This window comes from Cibotium barometz, chromosome 60 (assembly GCF_041138505.1).
Source record: "Cibotium barometz isolate CiBa-2024 chromosome 60, ASM4113850v1, whole genome shotgun sequence".
In the NCBI taxonomy this organism is placed as follows: Eukaryota; Viridiplantae; Streptophyta; class Polypodiopsida; order Cyatheales; family Cibotiaceae; genus Cibotium; species Cibotium barometz.
This window is the reverse complement of record NC_141105.1, coordinates 14,451,318-14,473,727: the sequence shown is the minus strand read 5'-3', so window position 1 is coordinate 14,473,727 and position 22,410 is coordinate 14,451,318. Positions and strand designations below refer to the sequence as shown.

Genomic DNA, 22,410 nt, shown 5'->3' with positions numbered 1-22,410 from the left:
TACAGGGAGAAGATGCTGGACATCTTGAGAGGCTGGGGAGGAATCTTACATGAGGAGGCATCTTCCACTATCTTGGAGCCTGTTCCTACTTCGAACCTGGCAAATTCAGCTATCATTGATGATCCTTTTGTTTCCGTGGTTGTTTCATTTCCTCCTTCTTCAGAGGAGGGTTCTACTTCTGTCACGATTGTGACTAACTCTCTTAATCTCTCCTTAATTACTCCTTAATCCCTTATTAACTGAAGACACCTGTGAAGGGTCAAACCCTTACACATGGGTCACTATCAAAGGACATGTCTATTCATTAAAAGACACACCCCTAAGTCCAAAGGACATAACCATTGATTCAAGAGCCACACCTCTTCCCAAGGATGTGTCTCTTCACTTGTACCCTTTCGGCCTCTATTTAAGCAAGGCCCCTGTCTCAATTCAAACAACTCAGTCTTTTCCTGCAGTATTTGTCTATTGCTCATTAATTAAGTCTTAATCATGTTAATAAAGCTATAAAAGCTTTACAGTGGTATTAGAGCAAACTTTTTCCGCCTTGTGACATGCCCAAACCCTAACCCTAACCCTAACCCTAAAATCAGTCCTAACCCTAACCCTAAAATCAGCCCGCCCAAACCCTAAAATTGGGTGTAGCAAGTGTTGAATGGAAGAGCAGGAGAGAATGCCCTATCAAATTCAGCCCCCAACTCTCAATTTTTCCTGATTAAGTTTGGGCCAGCCATATGCAGGACACTCTTGAATAAAGGAGACAAAAACAAAAAAAGCCTTCAATCAGGAGGCTTACCTCTTCAGGCGGCACCCCTTCATGAACAGGCACCCCTCCCAATAGCAGTCGCACCCCTTCGTGGAAGTTTTCCCAGTCGGCTGCCGGCGAAGAGCGCATGACGACTTGTTGATTTTTTTTAAATTAAAAAAATTAACAAACACCCCTCATAACCCCATTCAAAGGTTACTACGGGTCTAATTGCCACGTCTATACACATAAAAAAAAAAAAACCAAAAACTCACCTTACGGGTCCTTGCGAAATGGCGCCACCTATTTGCCGTTTTCAGCCTGCGATTGCCGCCACCCTGTATACGTCTCCAGCGTGCCGGATTGCTGCCGCCTCTCTTCATTGAACTCGGCCTTCTTCATTGTTTGCTGCCTGCTGTCTACTCCAATGCCTGGACCAGCGACTTGCAGTTGTGGATTTCTGTCGGCTTGCGGGCCACCCTATCCTTGGTGCTTCTTCTCCAGCAACAATATTTATTATGGCAACCTCCTTCAAGTGTGATTTTTCCATTTTCTTGGGCATAAAAATCTCACATAATGTGGAGTATTAACATATCAAAAACCCGCCATTTCATTCTTTTGCGGGCTCTCCATTCATCCGGGGCCAATATCACTTTTTACGGGTTTAAGAGCACCTCTCAGATCACGTGGACACACATTACCCTCTTCTCCGACGGCTTATGGCAGAGGAAACCTATGATTTCAGTTATTTATAGGATACACCCTCTCGGTCCATAGTGCCCTCTCCTACCCGTGTTTCTCCACCGGTCTCAATCCCTATTCCAGTGAGTGTGCCCCCCCTTTTTCCAGCCCACTCATTACTGTATTCAGATAGCCACACCGACTTCTCACCTCCGAGAATTCGACGTGTGGGTGATCCGTGTTCGTACTTTTGCACAGGATCTGGATCATTACTGTTTTATACTCAGGCGTTATCCTTATTTGGGCGCTATCCTCTCCGAGTGTAGCATCATTTTTCATGAATATTGCACCTATTCTGAGGACGTTTATCCATCTTCATTCACGGTGCACTAGAATATACACCCTTGACACTAGTAGCTGCCCCTACCCTTGTACCTTCGTGCGAGCCCAGTCCCAGAGGATCGCCCTTACTATACTGGATGGTCTATAGCCGCTTCACCAATACGTAGCCTCTCCTCTCGGGATTTCCAGATGCCAGCCGATGGTTCTTACTAGAGCCCAGTGGCATCATCAATAGCAAAAATCCCGAGAGCCTCGTCACCTTGAAGCCTCTACATCAACATCTTCTCTCATGGCAGAACCTGTTGACATACCAGCCCCTCCGGAATGGCAGCTAGCTTTGTAGCAACTTTAGCAGCAGTTCCGACAACAACTCCAGGAGTCTATGGCATCCTTGGCTTTGCAGATCTAGCAGCTCCACATGGATTGCCACTCCTACATGAGTTCTGTACCAGCAGCAGATGTTTCAGCAACAGTACCAGCGGACGCAGACGTCATTCCTTCCGAGGTAGAAGGCGACGACCTTAAAACTCTTTATCGTCTTTTACAAGCCAGTAAAACGAAGAAATTGGAAATTAAACCCCTTGACTCTTATGGTGGTTAGCGCAATAAGCGCATCTTAGACCAATGGCTCTACAAACTGCGGTTATACTTTGAAACCATGACCCTTTCTGATTCCAAAAAGGTGATTTTTGCGGTATCCCTCCTCAAAGACACTGCTTTATTGTGGTGGCAACGATGACAGCACGCCGGAAAATCGGTTACAACGTGGGAAAAATTCGAGCGGGTCCTCCGTAAGCAGTTCATACACCAATGCGGATTTCCAAGCCCGTACTCGCTTACGCCATTTGGACCAAACTGGTTCCTTGGCCTCTTATATCTCCCAGTTCACGAACTTGATACTAGAGATTGACTCTTTGTCCCTAGCGGACGAACTTCATGCCTTCGTTTGAAGGTCTTATCCCCACACTGCGTGCCGATGTTCAGAAATATAACCCTGTCGCGTTGCAGACATTAATTCTCGAAATTCGGCCTCTTCCGGTCGAGCTAATGCCTTTCAGAAAGCCAGTGGATCTCGTATGAACCGAGATAGTCGTAGAGAATCTTCTGGCACTTCTACGTCCCGACCTAATCCCCAATGGAATAATTCTCAACACCCTCGCCGATCAAAAGGATCGACCTCTTTTCGGTCCCGACATTCTCAATCCTTCCAACCACGCAGTTCGGATCGTGGACGGGATCAAGGACGTGACCAATCTCGCAATCCTCGTCCTTCCACTGTTCCTTCTGGATGGGATCAACAAAAGACAGGATTGTGCACAATTTGTAATGGACCTCATCGTTGGTTTGAGTGCCCCAAAAGACCAACCTATCGACAGAATTCTAATGCTGAACCCTCCACTTCCGAGGAGAAACCCCTAGTTGTTGACAAAGGAAAGCGTGCAGTTAATCACCATGCTATTGCACATGCTTCAGTGATCACCGCTACTGCCACAGCACAAGCTGCCTCTTCACCGTTGCCCCAGCGGTCTACTCAAGTTTTGGTTCTTCAAGGTTCTATTTCTAGTCACCCTATTCAGGTGCTCATTGACAGTGGGTGTTCTCATAACTTTGTGGGAACCACCTTGACTCAGAGATTGAAGATTCGGACTTCTCAAAGTGCTGTTATTTATGAAGTAGAGCTTGCCGATGGTTCCACATCCTTGTGTAACACCGTTGCCAAACACCTCTCCTTTTGAATTCAGCACTATTGTGACAAATTGGATTTCCAAGTCATGAATTTGGCACATTATGATATGATCCTTGGTCAAGAATGGTTGTATCAATACGATCCCCTGATCAGTTTCCGGAACCATTTCATACAATTTGCTCAAAATGATATGCTTGTGGCACTCGAAGGAATCAGAGACCAACCTTCTACACCAACCCTTTTAGCTCTTCAAGTGAAACGGTGGGTCCGCAAGAGTGGTTATTCCTCAGCACTTTTAATGGTCTATTCAGTCAATGATCCTCCCGAAGACATAGATACAAAGGTGATGTACCTCTGGCAACCTTTCTTTGCTCCATACTTGGATCTTTTTCCTCAGGAGCTTCCTACGGTTCTCCTACCTCGGCGACCAAGCGACCATGCTATTAATATTCTTCGTGGCAGTGCTCCACCTACTCGTGCTCCATATCGAGTTTCTTTTATGGAATCTCAGGAGATACAGCGACAACTTACTGAACTTTTGGAGAAAGGACATATTCGACCAAGCAAAAGTCCTTTTGGAGCTCCAGTACTTTTGGTGAAAAAGAAGGATAAGTCTATGCGCCTTTGCATCGACTATCGTGCCCTTAATAAGTTGACTATCAAGAATAAGTATCCTTTTCTGCGCATTGATGAATTGTTTGATCAATTGCTCCATGCAAAGGTCTTCTCCAAAATCGATCTTAGGTCTGGATATCATCAGATTCGCATTCGCGAAGGTGATGAATATAAGACAGCTTTTCGCACAAAATATAGTCATTACGATTACCTGGTCATGCCATTCGGGTTAACCAATGCCCCTGCAACATTTATGAGTCAGATGAACGATCTTTTGCATCCTTTTCTAGACAAGTTCGTCATTATCTATCTTGACGACATCCTGGTGTTCAGTTGTAATATGGAAGAACACAAGGCACATCTTAAGATCGTTTTCCAGGTGCTTTGTGACAATGCTCTTTATATTAATGCAGGCAAAAGTGAATTCTTCAAGACATCCTTGGAGTACCTTGGACATGTTGTTTTAGCTGATGGTATTTCCGTGGATCCAAAGAAAATACAGGTTATTGTCAATTGGTCAACTCCCATAAACATCCATGATGTTCTTTCTTTCTTGGGACTTGCCAACTTCTATCACACAAAGGTTCATCGATTTTCTGAAATAGTTGCTCCTCTCACAGAACTTCTAAAGTCCGCTCCTGCATTCAAATGGACTGAAGCGGCAACACAAGCTTTTAAAAATTTAAAGACAGCTTTGACAACAACTCCTGTCATGGCTATTCCTGACCCTACTCTCCCCTTTGATGTTTACACGGATGTTTTTGATATTGCCACTGGTGACGTCTTGATGCAACAAGGACGTGCTATTGCGTTTGACAGTCATAAGCACTCTGCAATTCAAGTAAGATACCCGGTATATGACAAGGAATTTTTGGCTATTGTTCATGCCTATCGTGCATGGAAACATTATCTCCTTGGTGCGGATTCAATGGTGAAAACAGATCATCATTCTTTGAAATATCTTCACGCAGCCAGTTATGAATGCTAGGCAAGCGCGTTGGGTCGAATTCTTAGCCAATTTTCATATGACAATTGAGTATGTTCCTGGTCTTACCAATGTGGTTGCGGATGCCCTCAGTCGTATGCCGCCAGCTTCGGTCTTGGCTATTTCTACAGTTAAAATGGATAGACCTCAAAGTTTTAAGGACCGTTATTCAAAGGATCGTGATTTTGGAAATGCATTTCGAATTCTCAATTCTCAGAGTGCAACTTCTTCCGACTTGAAGATTTATGGAGCATATACAATAGTGGATGGTTTATTATATTATCAGGACCGTATTTGTGTACCTCATGATACTCATGTTCGAAGAGTATCGGTGAAAGAACATCATGAGGTCACTTATGCTACACACCCAGGCATCAACAAGACATATCGTCTTTTGACAGCTACATACTATAGGCTGGGCGAGCACAACCCACCACCATCTGTGTGCAGCCCGCCAGCTTCGGTGAGAGCAGGTGCCTCCGACAAAGCATCTATAGCCGCCAGCTTCGGTGAAAGCAGGCTCCCCGCGCATGGTGGTGGTGCGCGTGAGTAGGCGAGGTGGAGAAAGACAACACCAGCAACACACCCCGACTGCTAGAAGCTCTATCGTGCCTTCCTGTAGGAGCTCAGCTCCTTCGAGCTCCCTCTTCTCAAGACCAGGCATACGACCAGAGCTCCTCAACTATTGCCCACTTGCACAGCAGCAGCATCATCAGCACGATGCCCCCAACACCCCCCTTTTTCTTGCAGCAAGAATTTCAGAGGTACATGCTTCAATTTTTTTTTGGGATTTGCAATTGAGCAAGTACAATCATCAATTGAGCAGGTACAGGTGCCAAATTGCTCAAATTTTGAGCAAAATTGGCAAAATCGGGTGACATTGGTCACATTCAGGATCAATTTGCAGGAAATTGGATGTCAAAATTTGGGGCTTTTGATGTAATTGTGCCATTGGGCATTCATACATGCTGTATGATGTGAGCAATCTCACATTCGGGCCTAAATTGCAGGAAATTGGAGTGCAGATCAAAGGGCTTTTGTGCCGATTGGGTTGATTTGCATGCAGGCACTCGCATTTGATGCTTTGGGCAATGTGTTGACGCCTGTCAAGCACTCAATGTGCCTGTAAATCAAGGGGCTTTTATGTATTGGATGTATATGTGGCCAGGGGGAAGCATTGTGAAGACTCTGGATGCCTTCATGTGCGTTAATGTACCATGTATGATCAGAAATTGATCTTAAATCAAGGGGCTTTTCAAGATTTTATGCTTGTTGAGCTTGGCAAAGCAGCAGGCAAGACTTTTATGCCTTGAATCCTCAGAAATCAGCTTGCAGTCAAGGGGCTTTTGCCCAATTTCTGTTCGGAACTGTTGTATGCAGTGGCCGGGACTGTAAAAGTCTGATTTTCACTCATTTGGACAGCCAGGAGAGCATTTATTGCTGCTGTACTTGCTGGTACAGATTTGGTACAACTTTGTGCAAGTTTTGGCATGGCTGTACATTGATTTGAGTGAGGAAAAGGTTCATTTTCAGCTGTTGTACTTGCCGGTACAGATTTGGTACATCATTGGTGAGCACTTAGTACTGCTGTACAGTACTTTGGAAGGGGAATAGAGCACATTTAAGGTGCTGTCCTAAATCTGCAGCAACCAGATTTTGGTGATTTTATCACATTCAGTGGGAGTAGAGTTGCATTCGTGCTTCCGCAGTGGGAGATAAACTTTGGGAGAACAACTGTGAGCACTTTGTGTGCTTTTTGTGCAGTGTTTGCACATCTTGCAGGGAGTCAGGCATTGACAGGTTGCATATTGCTATGGCAACCACAGGTGAGAGCTCTTCATTGCTTCACATCAAGAAGCTTGAAGGCTCACATAATTATGATATTTGGCAAACCCAGTGCTATAATGTGCTGCTCCAGAAGAAGCAGCACAAGCCTATCACTCTTTACTTTTCAGCATTCGTGAAGAGAAGACAGCTTGGGGAATGTGGCAAAGATTGCAGGACTTGTATGCCCAGCAAAGTGCCTCAAGCAAAGTGTATTGGTTGAAGAAACTCATAGGTCTTCAAATGAAGGAAGGGGCGTCTATTAATGGTATTGTCAGCCAAGTCATCAATCAAAAGTTGGCAATGGACGATGAGTTCAAAGCCATCTTTCTCTTATGCACTTTGCCAGAGAGTTGGGACACATTCAGGACAGCCACTAGCAATTCAAATGCTATGCTGTCATATGCAGATGTGGAGGGTGCTTTTCTTCAAGAAGAGATGAACAGGAAAAACAACTCTGTTGGAAAGTCCAATGCAATGAATGCACGTGAGAGATCCCAGCAAAGGGGTAAAAGCCAAGAACGGGGAAGGAGCAAGTCCCGCTCCAAAAAGGACTTGGAATGCCATTATTGTGGCAAGAAGGGACATATCAAAAAGCAATGCTACAAATGGAAGAATGATCAAAAAGAAAAGGGCAAAGGCAAGGACAAAGACAAAGATGAAGCCAAAGATGCAAAGCCAAAGGGCAAAAGTGGAGTCAAGATTGAAGAAGTCAATGTGTCACATGTAGGTGACAGTGAAGATGAGGTCCTATTCACGTCTTCACTTGATGCTCATTCACTTCTTGCAGGAGATGGTCATGGTATGCACTCGTGGATCATTGATTCAGGTGCCTCCTTTCATGTCACAGGTTGCAGAGACTTGTTTGTCAGGTATACTGCTGGCAATGAAGGAGTAGTTTATTTGGGTGACAACCATGCATGCAAGATTCTTGGCAGAGGTGATGTGAGGCTTGTGTTTTCAGATGGCTCACAGCTTATGCTCCATGATGTCAGGCATGTGCCTGAGATCAAGAAGAACCTGCTTTCTACTGGACAGCTTGATGATGTTGATTATGTTACCACATTTGGTCGTGGAAAGTGGAAGATTAGTAAGGGCTCACTGGTTGTTGCCAGAGGCTCTAAGGTGGACACTCTTTACTTCATGCATGCAGGTGTTTGTCACCATGCTAATGTAAATGCAACCGAGTTGCCGGAAATCTCTATGTGGCATAGCCGGTTGGGACACATGAGTGTCAAAGGAATGGAGCAATTGTCTCGTTTGGGTTACTTGCCTTCTCTAAAGTTTTCAAGTTTTCAGTTTTGTGAGCATTGTATATATGGCAGGCAACTCTAGTGCCCCCACAAGAAAGCTCTTGGACAGAAAGATGCTCAGTTAGAGCTTGTGCATACAGATGTATGTGAGATGCCTCAGCTTTCTTTGGGAGGGGCAAAATACTTTGTGTCTTTTATTGATGATGCCACACGCAAGGTGTGGGTTTATCCTCTTCGTTTGAAGAGTGATACATTCTCAGTGTTTCAGAAGTTTGTTGCTCATGTTGAGAATCAAACTGGCAAAACACTGAAGGCTTTGCGTTCCGACAATGGTGGAGAGTATATGTCCAAACAGTTTCAGGACTTTTGTGATGCTAAAGGCATCAAGAGAGAGCTCTCTACTCCTTATGATCCTCCACAAAACGGGACAGCAGAGAGGATGAACAGGAATTCAGGAGAAGGTCCGTTCTATGTTGTCACATGCTGCGTTACCTCATGGTTTTTGGGCTGAAGCTTTTATGACAGCCGTTCATCTTATAAACAGGTCACCTAACACGAGGCTTGGTGGGAAAGTGCCAGAGGAAGTATGGACAGGGAAGCCTCCATCCTACAAGCACTTGAGAGTGTTTGGTTGCGTTGCGTACGTGCACATACGCAGGGAAATGTGCACCAAACTTGATCCTAAGTCTCACAAATGCATATTCCTAGGATATGGTGAGAGAGGTGAAATGGGGTATAGACTTTGGGATCCAGTGAATATAGAAAGATTATACGCAGCAATGATGTCATTTTTGATGAAACATGCATGTATAAGGAGCCTGCAAGGCAACAGGAGCCTGGCAGAGTCATCTTTGATGATGATGGACATCATGGACAACAACAAAGGGCTGTAAATCAGCCATTACAACAGCAAAACCAGCCCTTAAATGGTGCTGAAAATGGTCCAAATGGACAGCCAGAGATGGCAGAATATATTCCTATGGATATCCCACAGTTAGAAGAGATACCGGGCATGATTTTTCAACCTTATGGCATGGAACAGGAGCCACCAATAGGTGATATGCAGGCTGGACAGCAACCTGCAAATGATGGTCATTGGGTACGGAGGTCCACAAGACCCTCTAGAGCCCCTGACAGGTTTGTTCCAGGGGTTGACTACTTGATGCTTACTGACTGTGGGGAGCCCTCATGTTATAAGGAGGCTTTACAGAGGGCAGACAAGACTCTTTGGGAGCGTGCTATGAAGTCAGAGATGGATTCTCTGCACAAAAATGGAACATGGAAGTTGGTGCATTTGCCTACAGGCAAGAAGGTTTTGCCATGCAAGTGGGTTTACAGGCTCAAAGTTGCACCTGATGCAAAGCCAAGATACAAAGCCAGGTTAGTGGCTAAGGGCTTCAAGCAGGAATATGGTGTGGACTTTGATGAGATCTTCTCTCCAGTGGTCAAAATGACCACACTTAGAGCTGTATTAGCTTTGGTTGCTCATGATGATCTGGATTTGATTCAGATGGATGTGAAGACTGCTTTTCTTCACGGTGATCTCCATGAGGAGATATATATGCAACAGCCAGAGGGTTATGCAGTGAATGGAAAGGAGAAGCTTGTATGCAAGCTGAAAAAGAGTCTTTATGGGCTCAAACAGACACCAAGGGAATGGTATCATAAATTTGATACATTCATGAAATCCCAAGATTTCAGGAGAAGTGACAGATCACTGCTTATACACCAAGAAAGCTTTGGATGGCAGTCTATTGATCCTCATCTTGTATGTTGATGATATGTTGATTGCCGGGAAATCTCGTAAAGAGATGGATGCCTTGAAGAAGAGGCTGCATCAGACCTTTGATATGAAGGATTTGGGTGATGCAAATCACATTTTGGGTATGCGGATACTTCGGGACAGAAATCAGCATGTGTTGTATTTGTCTCAAAAGGAATACATTGGCAAAGTTTTGCAGAGGTTCAATATGGATGGGGGGAAGAAGACTAGTACTTCTTTGCCTCCATATGTGAAACTCAGTGCTATGGACAGCCCACAGTCGGATAGTGACAGGGCTGATATGGTCAAGATTCCGTATGCTTCAGCTTATGGCAGTCTCATGTATGCCATGGTTGCTACTAGGCCGGACATTGCATTTGCAGTGGGAGTGGTTTCTAGATACATGGCCAAACCTGGCAAGAAGCATTGGGAAGCAGTGAAAGGTGTCATGAGATACCTGAAGGGCACACAGGATATGTGCATTTGTTTTGGCAAACAGGATGCATTAGTGCATGGTTACACGGATTCGGATTATGCCGGTCATCCAGATAACCGGAAGTCTACTACCGGTTATGTGTTTACATTCACAGGAGGTGCTGTGTCATGGATATCCAGGATGCAGAATTGCATTGCCTTATCTACTACAGAGGCCGAGTATATTGCAGCCACAGAGGCTTGCAAGGAGGCATTATGGCTATCTTGGTTAGTGGTTGATTTGGGTTACACAGGGGATATTCCATTGTTGCATTGTGACAGTCAGAGTGCCATCCAGTTGGCAAAGAACCATGTCTTTCATGCAAAGACGAAGCATGTGGATGTGAAGTATCACTTCATCAGAGAGGTGATAGAGAACAAGCAAATTCAGCTTGTTAAGATTCATATGGATGACAACCCGGCTGATCTGTTGACAAAGAGTTTGCCTCCAGAGCGATTTGCTCATTGCAGACACTTGATGGTCATTGGATGAGGCCAGTTTCAGCCTTGATATGGCCTTGTATATTATCATGTACATGCTGATTTTTTTTCTTTTCCTTCATTTAAGGACACTTTGCCTTTAAGTGGGAGGTTGTTGGGGTAAAGGCATTATGCCCACCCTTATAGTGTGTACTAGCCCATGTGTTTATAGTACATAGTACACTTAGTACTTTTAATGTACTAAGTGCACTATGTGTACTAGTGCAAATATACATGTGTGATAGGGGAGTCACACACTCATATCTTGAGTTGACTTATCCCCACAACTCTCTCTCTCTCTCTCTCTCTCTCCCTTCTTCTCTGTGTATGTCTCCCACATGAAACCCTAATTCTTCTCCCATCAACAGGCGCTTCCAAGACCTGACCAAATGTAGGTCCTATGGAGGGAAAAAACTTCCAAAAAACCTAAGGAAGCGTAGGAAATTTGAGAGAAATCGGAGTAAGGCACCGATCCTTTGCCATAGGATCAAAGTCCAGCCTGTAACCGAAGAAGAATAATTTCCGTGGGCCAAGGGGAAAAGGGCTGCCGGCAAGTGCCTGCTGAGATGTGGGTGGCTTCTGGATAATTGAAGTCAACTTGGAAAAACCCTCGTCCAAGTAAACGTGCATCAAGAAAGTGCACAGCCAGCTCTGAAGGGAGGGCTGCAAGAAGCCAATCACTAACTTGAGAGCGGGTAGGGTGAGAGCGGTAGACCCTCTCAATGAGGGTGGCCTTCATTTCATTGTTGATGTCGCTTTGGAGGATGAGAAGCTCTTCTTGTGAAAAATTGATAGTTCTCACAGCGTGTGGGAGTGGAGAAGGATTGGCTTGGGCAGAAGCCATTATGCCAATCAAGGGATGGGAAGCCGACTTGAACACAACAGGAACAAGGGCTGGAACAGAGGATAAGAGGGGTGGAAGAGGAAGGAATACGGGATGACTGCAGAGGAAGCAGAATTTGGGTAAGAAGTCAGGCAGGAGCACCGGCGGGCAGGAGAGGGTGGACAAGATATGAAGGCGGGCAGAGGACGGGCAGGAGAGAAGGCGGGCAAGAGAGGGCAGACGGTAGGAATGGAGAAGGTGGGCAGCAGGCGGAATGGAGAAGGCAGGCAGCAGGCGAAAGGCGCTCAGGTGCAGGGAGGGGACTTGCATAGCAGTACGGGGAGCTTCCTCATCCTTGGCGAATCTCAACGGAGTTGAGTTTCTCAAGCACCAACCCTTTCTTTGAAATTACCGATTATAGCCCTAGTCCAACAATCTGGTTCCAACGATCTTGTCATATTTTTGTTGTAGTGCAGAGCATCCTCTGACAAAGTTTACAGTTATACAACTTTACATTGCGGTTTGAGTAGGGCCATAGTTGTCAGGTACGATACCGTACGGGAAAATATGGTATGATATAATTTTTTTTCTCATCGTACGATAAAATACGGTGTTTTAAAAAATTACTTATAAACTTAGGTATTTCCAATTTCGAGATATGGAGTATTTTAAAAAGGAGGGAAGCATCATAGTACAAAGGAAGCTCAAACACCCATAGACAAGCAAAAACAAGACCACTATTGCCAAAAAAACTGATATTAATTTTTTGGGGAATTTTTTTTTCCAGGCCGTACGATATGTTGTCGTACGGAGTACGGAGACAACTATGAGTGGGGCTCCATGTTGCGTTGTCAGTTTAGTGATCGGATGAGTCCAAAGCCACGGGGAGCATATGTCTTGACTATTATCTAGACCAATTCACTGATGTGATTCGGTACCTTGAGGTGCACTAGTTTTACTAGTACTTTACTAGTAACCGAAAAGTGCGAGCTAAGGTTCTACAATATAGATATCTCTTTCCACGAGTATATGAACCATGTGTTGTGGTTGGTCTAACGAATATACAAGTGTCATATAACTGAGAAGGATGATGTCTTTATGACAGTGTGGAAAACCCGGGTGACCATTACCTGACTTCTAGGATACCTTTGGCTCACATATATGTAGCTTTACAGCAACTGTTGGATGATCTTTTGCCTAACTGATTAGTACATTTGTTATATGCTTTATCACAGGACATTATTTGCTAGCAGGTTTTCTTTAGGTGCATTCTTGATGCACCTTGGCCCTCCCAATGTTTCTAGACGAGAGATGCTATAGCTATAGAGAAGAGGTTATTTTGACAGGACTTGTTCATCAGGGGATTTTGGTTCTCATGGATAGGACATGTACATTGGGGTAGGTAGACACAAAGGGTGGAAAGGTGGTGCGACTCCTCAGAACGATTGGGAACTTTGTTTGTGTTGAGATTTACTTCTCTTATGAGAAGGAGCATGATACTATCCTAGGTAATATTTGGGATTTCCTAGGATTCTTCTTATGTGATTTGGATAGTTGTCCATGGGTCCTTCGATTGGAATGACGAATTCGTGATGCTCTTCATGAGATTCTTGTGGACTTAGAGCTGTCTTACTGGTACTCAGCGATTGGCTAGCCATTTTCGGCTGTGATTTGTGCCAGTGAGTAGCTAGAGGCAGGGTGTCATTTGGGAGCTGACATGGTTTGTCGCTTTTGAGTGCTATGCACTTATGGTAGCCCTAGGATTACTGGAGAAGGTGGTAGGGAATGTGTTATTGAGCAGATTGATGTGGTGCTTCAGGTAGGAGTCTGGACTCTGGTTGTATCAAGACCAGGCCGAGGAAAAAAATGATCACTCTAACTTGGGCTTATACGTCTAAAAAAGATCTCATATGGTTTATATCCCGGTGTTATGGGGCGCTAGGATCTGCTGCATGTAGGGTTTCTGGATGCCTCTATACTTATAGTAGTGGTGAAGCTGTTATATTTTGCCGATTCTGAGTGGTGCTGGGCAAAACCGATAGGCACATTGATTGGTTAGCCAGTGGATTTGGATGCATGTGCATATCAATACAATTCATGGTGTTACCTCGAGCATCTGAGCTAGCTCTGCTTCCCTTTTGACATTTTGTGTGCATATCAATACAATTCATGGTGTTACCTCGAGCATCTGAGCTAGCTCTTCTTCCCTTTTGACATTTTGTGGTTAAACTCTCATAGAGTGATCTCTTTGGATGTGGCAAGTGGTTGATCTCAGTGCTGGTACCTCCTGAGTAAGGAAAGGAGGTGAGGGCATCGGAGGAGGGCCATTGGGACATCCCGTTATAGATAACAAGACCATGTGCAGCTCCCAGCTCTAGGAAATGTCTCCCATACACCGTAACCTCCTCACGGTCCTGTGATGATCTCGGTAACCCCGTATCAGTGTTGTCCAGCTCTTGTAGTCTGATAGGGGGGAGAGAGAGAGAGAGAGAGAGAGGCTTATCTGAAGCATTAAAGATTCTGCATCTCAGATCTGAATGGATGTATCTCTTCTACTTGGGAAAGCTTTGTGAGAAGCTTGGTGAGCCCTGTGACAAGGCGCTTACTTACTATCAAAAGGCTGCTCATATAAATCCTTCAGCTGTTGATCCTTTGTATCGTCTTCACGCATCACGCCTGAAACTGCTATGCTCCAAGGGAACAGACAATTTAGACATCATTAAGGTAACATAATGAATGGTTTTCTTTGGCATAGTACGTTATGGATTTTGCTTAAGAGCCACAAAGTATTTTTGTAACAAGTATATTTATAGATGAATTGTTGCAGGTTGTAGCCAAATACAGCTATGTTTTTAGCACTAAAGAGCAGGTCCGTAGTCTGCTTCAAGGTGGCCGGCCCTCTGACAAATTGGAAAGTGATGGGAACGAAGCTTTTGTGTGCTCATTGCCTGAGTTGGCAGATGGTAATGTCAAAGATGCATGGAATGTTCTCTTTGAAGACTGTGTCAAAGCATTGGAAGTTTGCATAGAGGGAGAACTGAAGCACTACCATAAGGCCAGATTCCGTTTGGCGCAAGGTTTATTTGTCCGTAATAGAGGCAATGACATAGAGAGAGCAAAAGAAGAGCTGGGCTTTTGTTTCAAGTCGAACAGGTCTCTTTTCACTATAAACATGTGGGAGATTGATGGTTCTACAAAGAGAAACAGGTATCACATGTTTTGACAATTTGTGGCTCTTACTGATACAAAGATTCTTCTACATGCACATGGTAAGCAGGCATTTGCGCATGCACACACACAACAAATACACATGCACAAGACACACACACACACACGCTTGCACACTATATGCACATGCAGATGATTCAACACAAGGGCATGAGTATGCCTCTACATGTAAATTCAATCTGCATCCTCTCTTCCATAAAAGGGCACATGCACTCATGATCAGGTCCATACCCAAATACATTTGTACCTTAGTTATGATGTGCCTACTCGGCAAGCTACTTGTGTCTGCTGTGTTAATTTAGGATCTTGTCTATATGTGCATATATATATATAATCAGCATTTGTTTTGAAAGCTGAAATTATGCCAGAATAACTCGCCACAGTAATTTGTACATACATAAGCCTAAAGCTGACTCTTGTTTCTTGTGAATGACAGACGCAAAACGCCCGGCTCTACTGGCACAAGACGTGGCTTTGAGATTTTGATGCCGGAAAGTTCTCGGAAGTTCATCACATGCTTGAGGAAATACTTGTTGTTCTATCTCCATCTTTGTGAAAAGACTTTTGATTTATGCACTCTAGAGAGGGCTTACTGTTCCTTGCGAGTTGACAAAAAGGTGACTAAGTTTTCCTGTGAAGACCTTGTGTTTCTATGCTTAGGGTCTTTACAGACATAACCCCCGCCCAAGAAAAGGGGATATCTTACCCGCCGGACTCTAGCCAGGGAAGATGTCTGTAAAGACCCTTATTTCCTGGCCTCTTGATGCTGACTATATTTGAAACTTGGCTGTGCAGTTCTCTTTGTGCTTGGCAGACATGATACACATAGCACTTGGAAAATACATACATACGCTTGGAGCTGCGATTTTCCAATTTGATATGGTGGGGTCATTGCCAAACCTTTCGTTGAAAAATCTAACAGAGAGATTTTTCAATCTTTTTATGGAGCATGGAGGATCATGGTCAGATATTGTGACTGTGAGCTTAACAGAAGCTGGATTGTCTTCTGGGGATGTTGTCTCTGAGAACGCCATTTACAGGTAAACATCAGAATTTTAGAAGGCAAATATCTTGTAAGTCTGTACACCTTCAGTAAAATCTAGTTAATTAACCAAAAAGCCATGTAAAAAAAAGCAGCTGTACCTCTTGGATGAGGTAAAATAGTGAAACTTTTGGTCATAGCATATAGGAAACAGCTAGCTTGACATTGCCACTAAGGTGAGAGCTTCGAAAGTGTGAGAGTCTGGTGGAAGTGGTTCAAATTAATGACAATAATCAATTCAAAAGATCACTTAAACAATGAAAACACAAACATTCATCAAACTCTCCACTCTTCAAGAGATTGGGGTCCCAATGGTCAGGATGGTGGAGTATTTGCTTTACTTGTTATGCGAATGAAGTACTTAAAGGTTGCTGGCTGTTTGCTCCACCTGAGCTCACTGTGCGCTCATGCCTTAGCTCAAACTGGGAAACTGAGGCCCTCTTGCGGGAATCCTTTTGATGGACATTGTTTACTGCCAAGGGTCTGCGCGTTTGCTGTTGCGGGCTGCCAAAGAGAAAGGGGCTGCATTTGCTGATTGCCAGGAGGAGTGAAGGAATCAAATGAGGATTTGGGGGGTCTACTTCCGCAGACGACATGATGTAGCTATGCTCTTGCACAGTCTAGTCACCAATAGGAACACTACAAGAGGTATATGAAAAGAAGGGGGATTACACAGTTGGAGAGCCTGATTGCTGTCAGAGCTTGCACTGAGGATGGTAGATGCCTTTACTATGAGATCCAGGATGAGGGCAGACTTCAGAGAGTGGAGGTGGAGTCGCCTTTGGTTGCAGAGTGCATTTTTCAGAGGATACGGGTAGTGGCCGCCGCTTCTCGGAAGTGGCATATTGACCCAGACCCTGCAGATGTGGACTCTGATTGGCGCATATGGGCATATGCAGCGCGCCCCTTGGCCCGGCTTCAGTGGGACCCTGGCGAGTACGAGTGGCATGATCCTTATGCATCCCCCGAGGCCACAGAGATCACTTTTTTTCAGTATACTGTTCGGTTGGGGCGACATATTTTGACGGCGAGGAGGCCACAGAGATCACCTTTTTTCAGTATACTGTTCGGTCGGGGCGACATATTTTGACGGCGAGGAGGATGGTCTCTCCACCTGCATTGGCGGCTACAGGGACTCTCACAGGAGTTCCTGGAGGATTTTTGGACCAGGCTCTGGGCTAGTCGACAGGCACGCAGGATCTCGACTTTCTAGTGGCTGGTCGCCCACAGGGGCTCTGCAGTTGGCACCTGGCTTGTCTATAGCGGTCTTCCGGCGGCCTGCGTCCGATGCGGCCACCCTATGGAGACACAGAGACATTGCCTATGGGACTGTCCTCAGGCACAACAGATTTGGCTGCGGATGCTGCGCATTCTGGCCCCCCTCTCACCAGAGGGTTTGTATACGTGGGGTGCCGCCGCTTGGTCGACCTCGTCAGGGCTTGCTATGGGCTACGAGACAGAGCAGGACAGCCAGGCCATCAGATTCATTAGGGGCCAGCCTCGCCTGGTTCCTTCACCGGATTTCTCGTCCGCCGGCTGGACACAGGAGAGGGATCTACGATGGGAGCTCCTCAGCAGCCTCACCATCTGGTTCGCCTAGAGAGCCCGGTGTTTCAGGGCCTTTGAGGGAGACTGGAGCCACCAGCTGAGACTGTTCGGGGGATTTGGCAGGAGTTGATCCACACCCTGCGAGGACAATATGACCGCATCCGGGGCGACTGAGGCGATCTTGCGGCGCCAGGCCTTTCACACCACTTGGCGCAGCGGCCCCTTCTATACCCTTCACGCGGGTTCCCCCCACTGGCACTACAGGTCACTTGTTTGGCTTTTTCCCCCTCCTATTGTATGATATAGCCCCTCAGCTCTTTGTACTGATATTTGTACTTTTCTACACCTAGGGAGAGTCTCCCTAGCTGCCCTGCTTGGATCTCTGCTCTGTTTTCTTATGAGCAGGAGAGGATCTTTGTAGCCCTTCGGGCGTTTTTATATAACTAATGAAAGGATCTTTTCTCGGGAAAAAAAAAAAAGAAGGGGAAGAAAAAAAAGGATGGAGCACGTTAAATGACAAAAAGTGAAGGATGGGAGGGACAATGAAATGAGGAAAAGAACATAGGAAGGAAACAGAGTAGGACGAACTGCAGAGGGGCTGTGCATGAGGGAGCAAACTACACTGCCAGCGGCTCACCACCTAACCATAGCATGCCAGCCGTGTTTGCACCATAACATGCAGTTTGCTCCCTCATGCGCAGCCCCTCTGCAGTTCGTCCCACACTGTTTCCTCCCGAGCAGCTCCTACGAGACAAATCACATATACAAACCAACATAAATATGGTGCCGGCGGCTCACCACCCAACCATAGCTCCATTCAGAGCACCCTGAGCTAGAGGCTAGACCAACACTGCGACCATGCTCTATGTTGTCACGTGCACACAGGTAGACATGGCTAGTCTCCTAGCCAATCCCTGATTAGGCAGCAGTTTAGACTATATAACAGGCTCTGTCAGGTAAAGATGAAGTCCCCAAAGGCAGCCCACCAGTCGGCAAGGTCATGAGCATCAAACAGACAAAGTCAGCAGCATTTAATGATATTATATGAATTTTTGTGCTCATTTCTGCTGGCTGACAGCAGTCGGCCAGTCAGTTTGTTGTAGGGGATCTTCAGGAGCCTATAAATAGCAAGCCACAGTTCATTCATAGATGATCTGATCCCCACTATGGGGCAGGTCATAGTCAGTCTTTAGATATTCTTTTGGTCAAAATTCACTCCACGTTTTGAACGCCGAAGGCCATAGAAGTTGTACAGATATATACATATTTTTGTAACATATCAATATACTGAAAATACAGTTCTTCTCTCTCTTCTCTCTGCTGTCTATTCATTGCGGTAAGTGTCATCAATGTTCCTAATCAGGCTTAGGGCTGGATCAAGTACAGCAAGGCTTCTGTGCATGCAACATATGCCCATGCCCAAAACCCCTGCATTCCATACCATTAGAGCCCACCTGTCCGGGCGTGTGGCTAGAGCCATGGATAAGGCTTCGCTTGGGTTTTGATCCCCTAGGGAATCCTCCCTAGTGGGGATGACACTTATGAGCTAATAACTCACTTATCCAGGCATGGGCCTAATACAAAGAAGGAAAGCATTCATAAATACAACTAATTTCAGCTTTTCACATTAAGTCACTTATTCCCAATGCATACCCATCTTGGGCCGCCCTAGGTATGACCTAGCCTTGAGGAGCTGCTCGGGAGATAAAGGGCTGTTTCATTTGGTATCAGAGCCACTCGAGCACTTCATGCTTGCCCCTTATGTGTACGTTACTTTATGCTGAAAGTTTATCGTCGTTTAATTCGTCCATGGAGTAAGGCACTTTTTGGACTAGAGCAATAACTCTGCTGTTGTGCACTAACCCGATGAAGGTCTGGAGTGAGGGCCCAAAAGGCATAACTTGCTTGTTTAAGTACATAGGTTCACCCCCAACGGGGGCACCACGGTCTTCTCCTTCCCCCTCCATGTCACCCCCGGCAGTGTATGGGACTGCGAGTTGGCATCTACCACTATCCGCTCTTAGGTAGCCGCTCTCTCCCTCCATGTTGAAGATGTGTGACTCAGTGATATTAGTCACCCATTTCTGGCCCCTAGCACCCATGGAGCTAGGAGGATCAGGACACCACAACTGGGATGGGTCCCTCACCTCCTCAAGTCTAGAGGTGGTCTTGTTTGTATCTTCACATGTGTCACTGGTGGTACCCCTTACACTGGTGCATGATGGGTGGAGTCTTGAGTATGCCCACAGCATCTGTAGCCATGTGGATAGTCTCCTGGAACATTCACGGGATGGAAGGTCCCATTTCCATAGCCGCAAAGGGGTCCTTTTGCAGGAGCTACAGAAAGTCGTTGTTGGGGATTCAGTGGACATCCGTTATCTTCAAGAGCACCACCTCTTTGCAGGACATACCCATCGAAGCGGGAAGCCACACCTTCTGGGCATCCGATGTTGGTCCTGAGGGGAATGGGAGGGCACTTCAACATGCTAGAAGTTCTAAGTGGTGGTTTCGACACTACCTCGGGGGCAGAGTACTCCGCCTGGGAGGAGTTGATTCTCACCAACGAGGGGACATGATCCCTGGCACCTACCAGAGTTTGGACACACCCACGGGAGCCTCGAGTTTTCCAAGTCAGACGAGTTTTATGTGGATGAGTGAGCTTGCAGCCAAGGGGGCATGATTGGTGTCATGGCAGGTACCACACTATGTGACCACGCCCCAGTCCTCTTTCACTTAAGAGGACCCCTAGCAGCCAGAGAGAGAGAGAGTAGCGTGTCCACATCCCAGCAGAGAGCTTGATACAGGACACTAAGATCGGCACATAGATTGTAGAGATATGGGACACTCTCACCTTAAGGCAGGGATCAGCTGCAGCGGATCTTGACTCGGGGCTTAGAGAGATCAGCTTGCTCTTATAGAGGGCAGCCCATGATAGATTTGGAGAGCATGCATAGAGCATACACATACTCTATGTAAGCTATGTATGCATACGTGAGCTATGTATAACAACATCCTTCCTCACTTGCATCTCATGAGTAGTGGGGTTATAGCAACTATAATCTTTCTACATCTCATGAGTAGTGGGGTTATAGCATCTCATGAGAAGTGGGGTTATAGCATCTATAACCTTTCTGCTCAAGGAAGTATCCAATAAAGATACATGTTTTTGCCTTAGGATCCAGTTTTCTTCTCACTTCATCTTGCACATGTACATAGGCAATGCAGTCAAACACTTTCAAGTTTTCAAGTCTGCTTTTTTGCTAGTGAGCTTTTGTTTAGGCATCATGTCATGAATTGTTGTAGTGGGGGTTTTGTTCATAATATAAACTGTAGCCATCATACCCAAAAATAATGAGGCATCCCTTTCTCATTCTGTGAGCAGGAGACGAGCCTTTGCAGAAGTCAGCCTTGCTTCAAAGATTGCAAGAGCAGACACCAGATAGTCTGTGGTTAGAGTGACAAATGGACACAGCCTGCATAGGATCTGTTCGATCTAGGAGAGAAGAGTGGAGTTTAGTTATCATGCCTGTACATCTTTCTGGACCTGGAAGTTTGTGCTCGCAAGTACATATCACATTAAAATGAAGGTTGGACAAGTTATATAGCTTATAATCGCTGTGAGACCCCTCTGCCTCCTCTGTGAAGACAAACAGGGTTAGGGTTAGGGTTTACACAGGTTCAAGCAAGCGTGGAAAACAAGGAGAAGAAGTGAACACGACTGCTGTATTCTTCAATGATAGAAAAAATCAAGTACAAGCCACATGATAGTGACCCCTAAAGGATAAGTGTTCACATGTCCGGCCATAAATGTGCCGGGTGGACCAAAACACTTATAAACTGCATATAAGTGAAACTGAACTAAACTGGGGGAAAAAACCTCCACTAACTGAAGTAAAAAGTGCCCCAGTAACCTACTGATGATCACTAGCACTCCTCTGGGTGCATACACAGCATAAAACCCAACATGTGATCACTGTACATCATCCACCAAAAGGAAACAAATTCAAAGCATTGCGGAATGCTTCAAATTTCGGACGTGGTAATGCCTTGGTGAAGATGTCTGCCACATTCTGATCTGTAGGACAGTAGATCAGACTGATATCTCCTGCCTGGAGTCTCTCCCGAACAAAATGATAGTGAATCTCAATGTGTTTCGTGCGAGCATGAAACACAAGATTCCTGGCCACAGCAATGGCACTCTGACTATCAGTATAGATAGGTGTAGGCTCCTCCACTGAAATATCCATATCAGTCATAAGACGACGCAGCCAAACACACTCAACAGTAGTAGTGTAGGCTGCTCTGTACTCTGCCTCACAAGACGAAGTGGCCACTGTGGTCTGTTTCTTGCTTAGCCAAGAAATGCATGAAGCGCCAAGGAAGAAACAATTCCCACTAGTGGAATGTCTGGTATCAAAATCACCAGCCCAATCTGAATCACTGTAAGCGTGTAACTGCATGTCACCCCCCTCAGGGTAAAGCAAACCAAGAGTCGAGGTACCCTGCAAATAACGGAATACACGCTTCACAGCTTGCCAATGTGACAACCGTGGGCTGTGCATGAATCTGCTCAACTGAGAGACTGCATACTGAATATCTGGCCTTGTATTACACAAGTAAATAAGGCACCCAACAGCCTGAGCATATGTAGTGGCATCAAAGGAAACACTGTCATCTTGTAGTGACAGTTTCATCCCAGGCTCCATAGGAGTACTAATAGGCTTGCAATCCTGAAATTTAAACTTCTCCAGAAGTTTAGCAACATAACGTGATTGCAACAACCCAATGCCTCTGTTATCCTGCACAAACTGTATGCCCAAATAGTAATGTACAAGGCCCAAGTCAGACATGTCAAACTTGAGGGGTTCAACAGCATTCCTCATGCTGAGGTTCAAAGAGGTATGGAAAGCCAAGTAAGATCTTG

The 22,410-nt window shown here is 45.5% G+C and overlaps 1 protein-coding gene across 2 annotated transcripts in view; it reads left to right on the top strand.

Moving 5' to 3' along the window:
• LOC147605022 (Tetratricopeptide repeat (TPR)-like superfamily protein) overlaps nt 1-22,410 on the top strand; it is a 105,766-nt gene that overhangs the window by 33,405 nt on the left and 49,951 nt on the right. For both annotated transcript variants that reach the window (XM_086794382.1, XM_086794381.1), the window contains exons 12-15: nt 14,200-14,392; nt 14,496-14,875; nt 15,333-15,513; nt 15,692-15,936. In XM_086794382.1, coding sequence (XP_086650508.1) covers nt 14,200-14,392; nt 14,496-14,875; nt 15,333-15,513; nt 15,692-15,936 — 999 coding nt within the window. The remainder of the gene's footprint in view (nt 1-14,199; nt 14,393-14,495; nt 14,876-15,332; nt 15,514-15,691; nt 15,937-22,410) is intronic.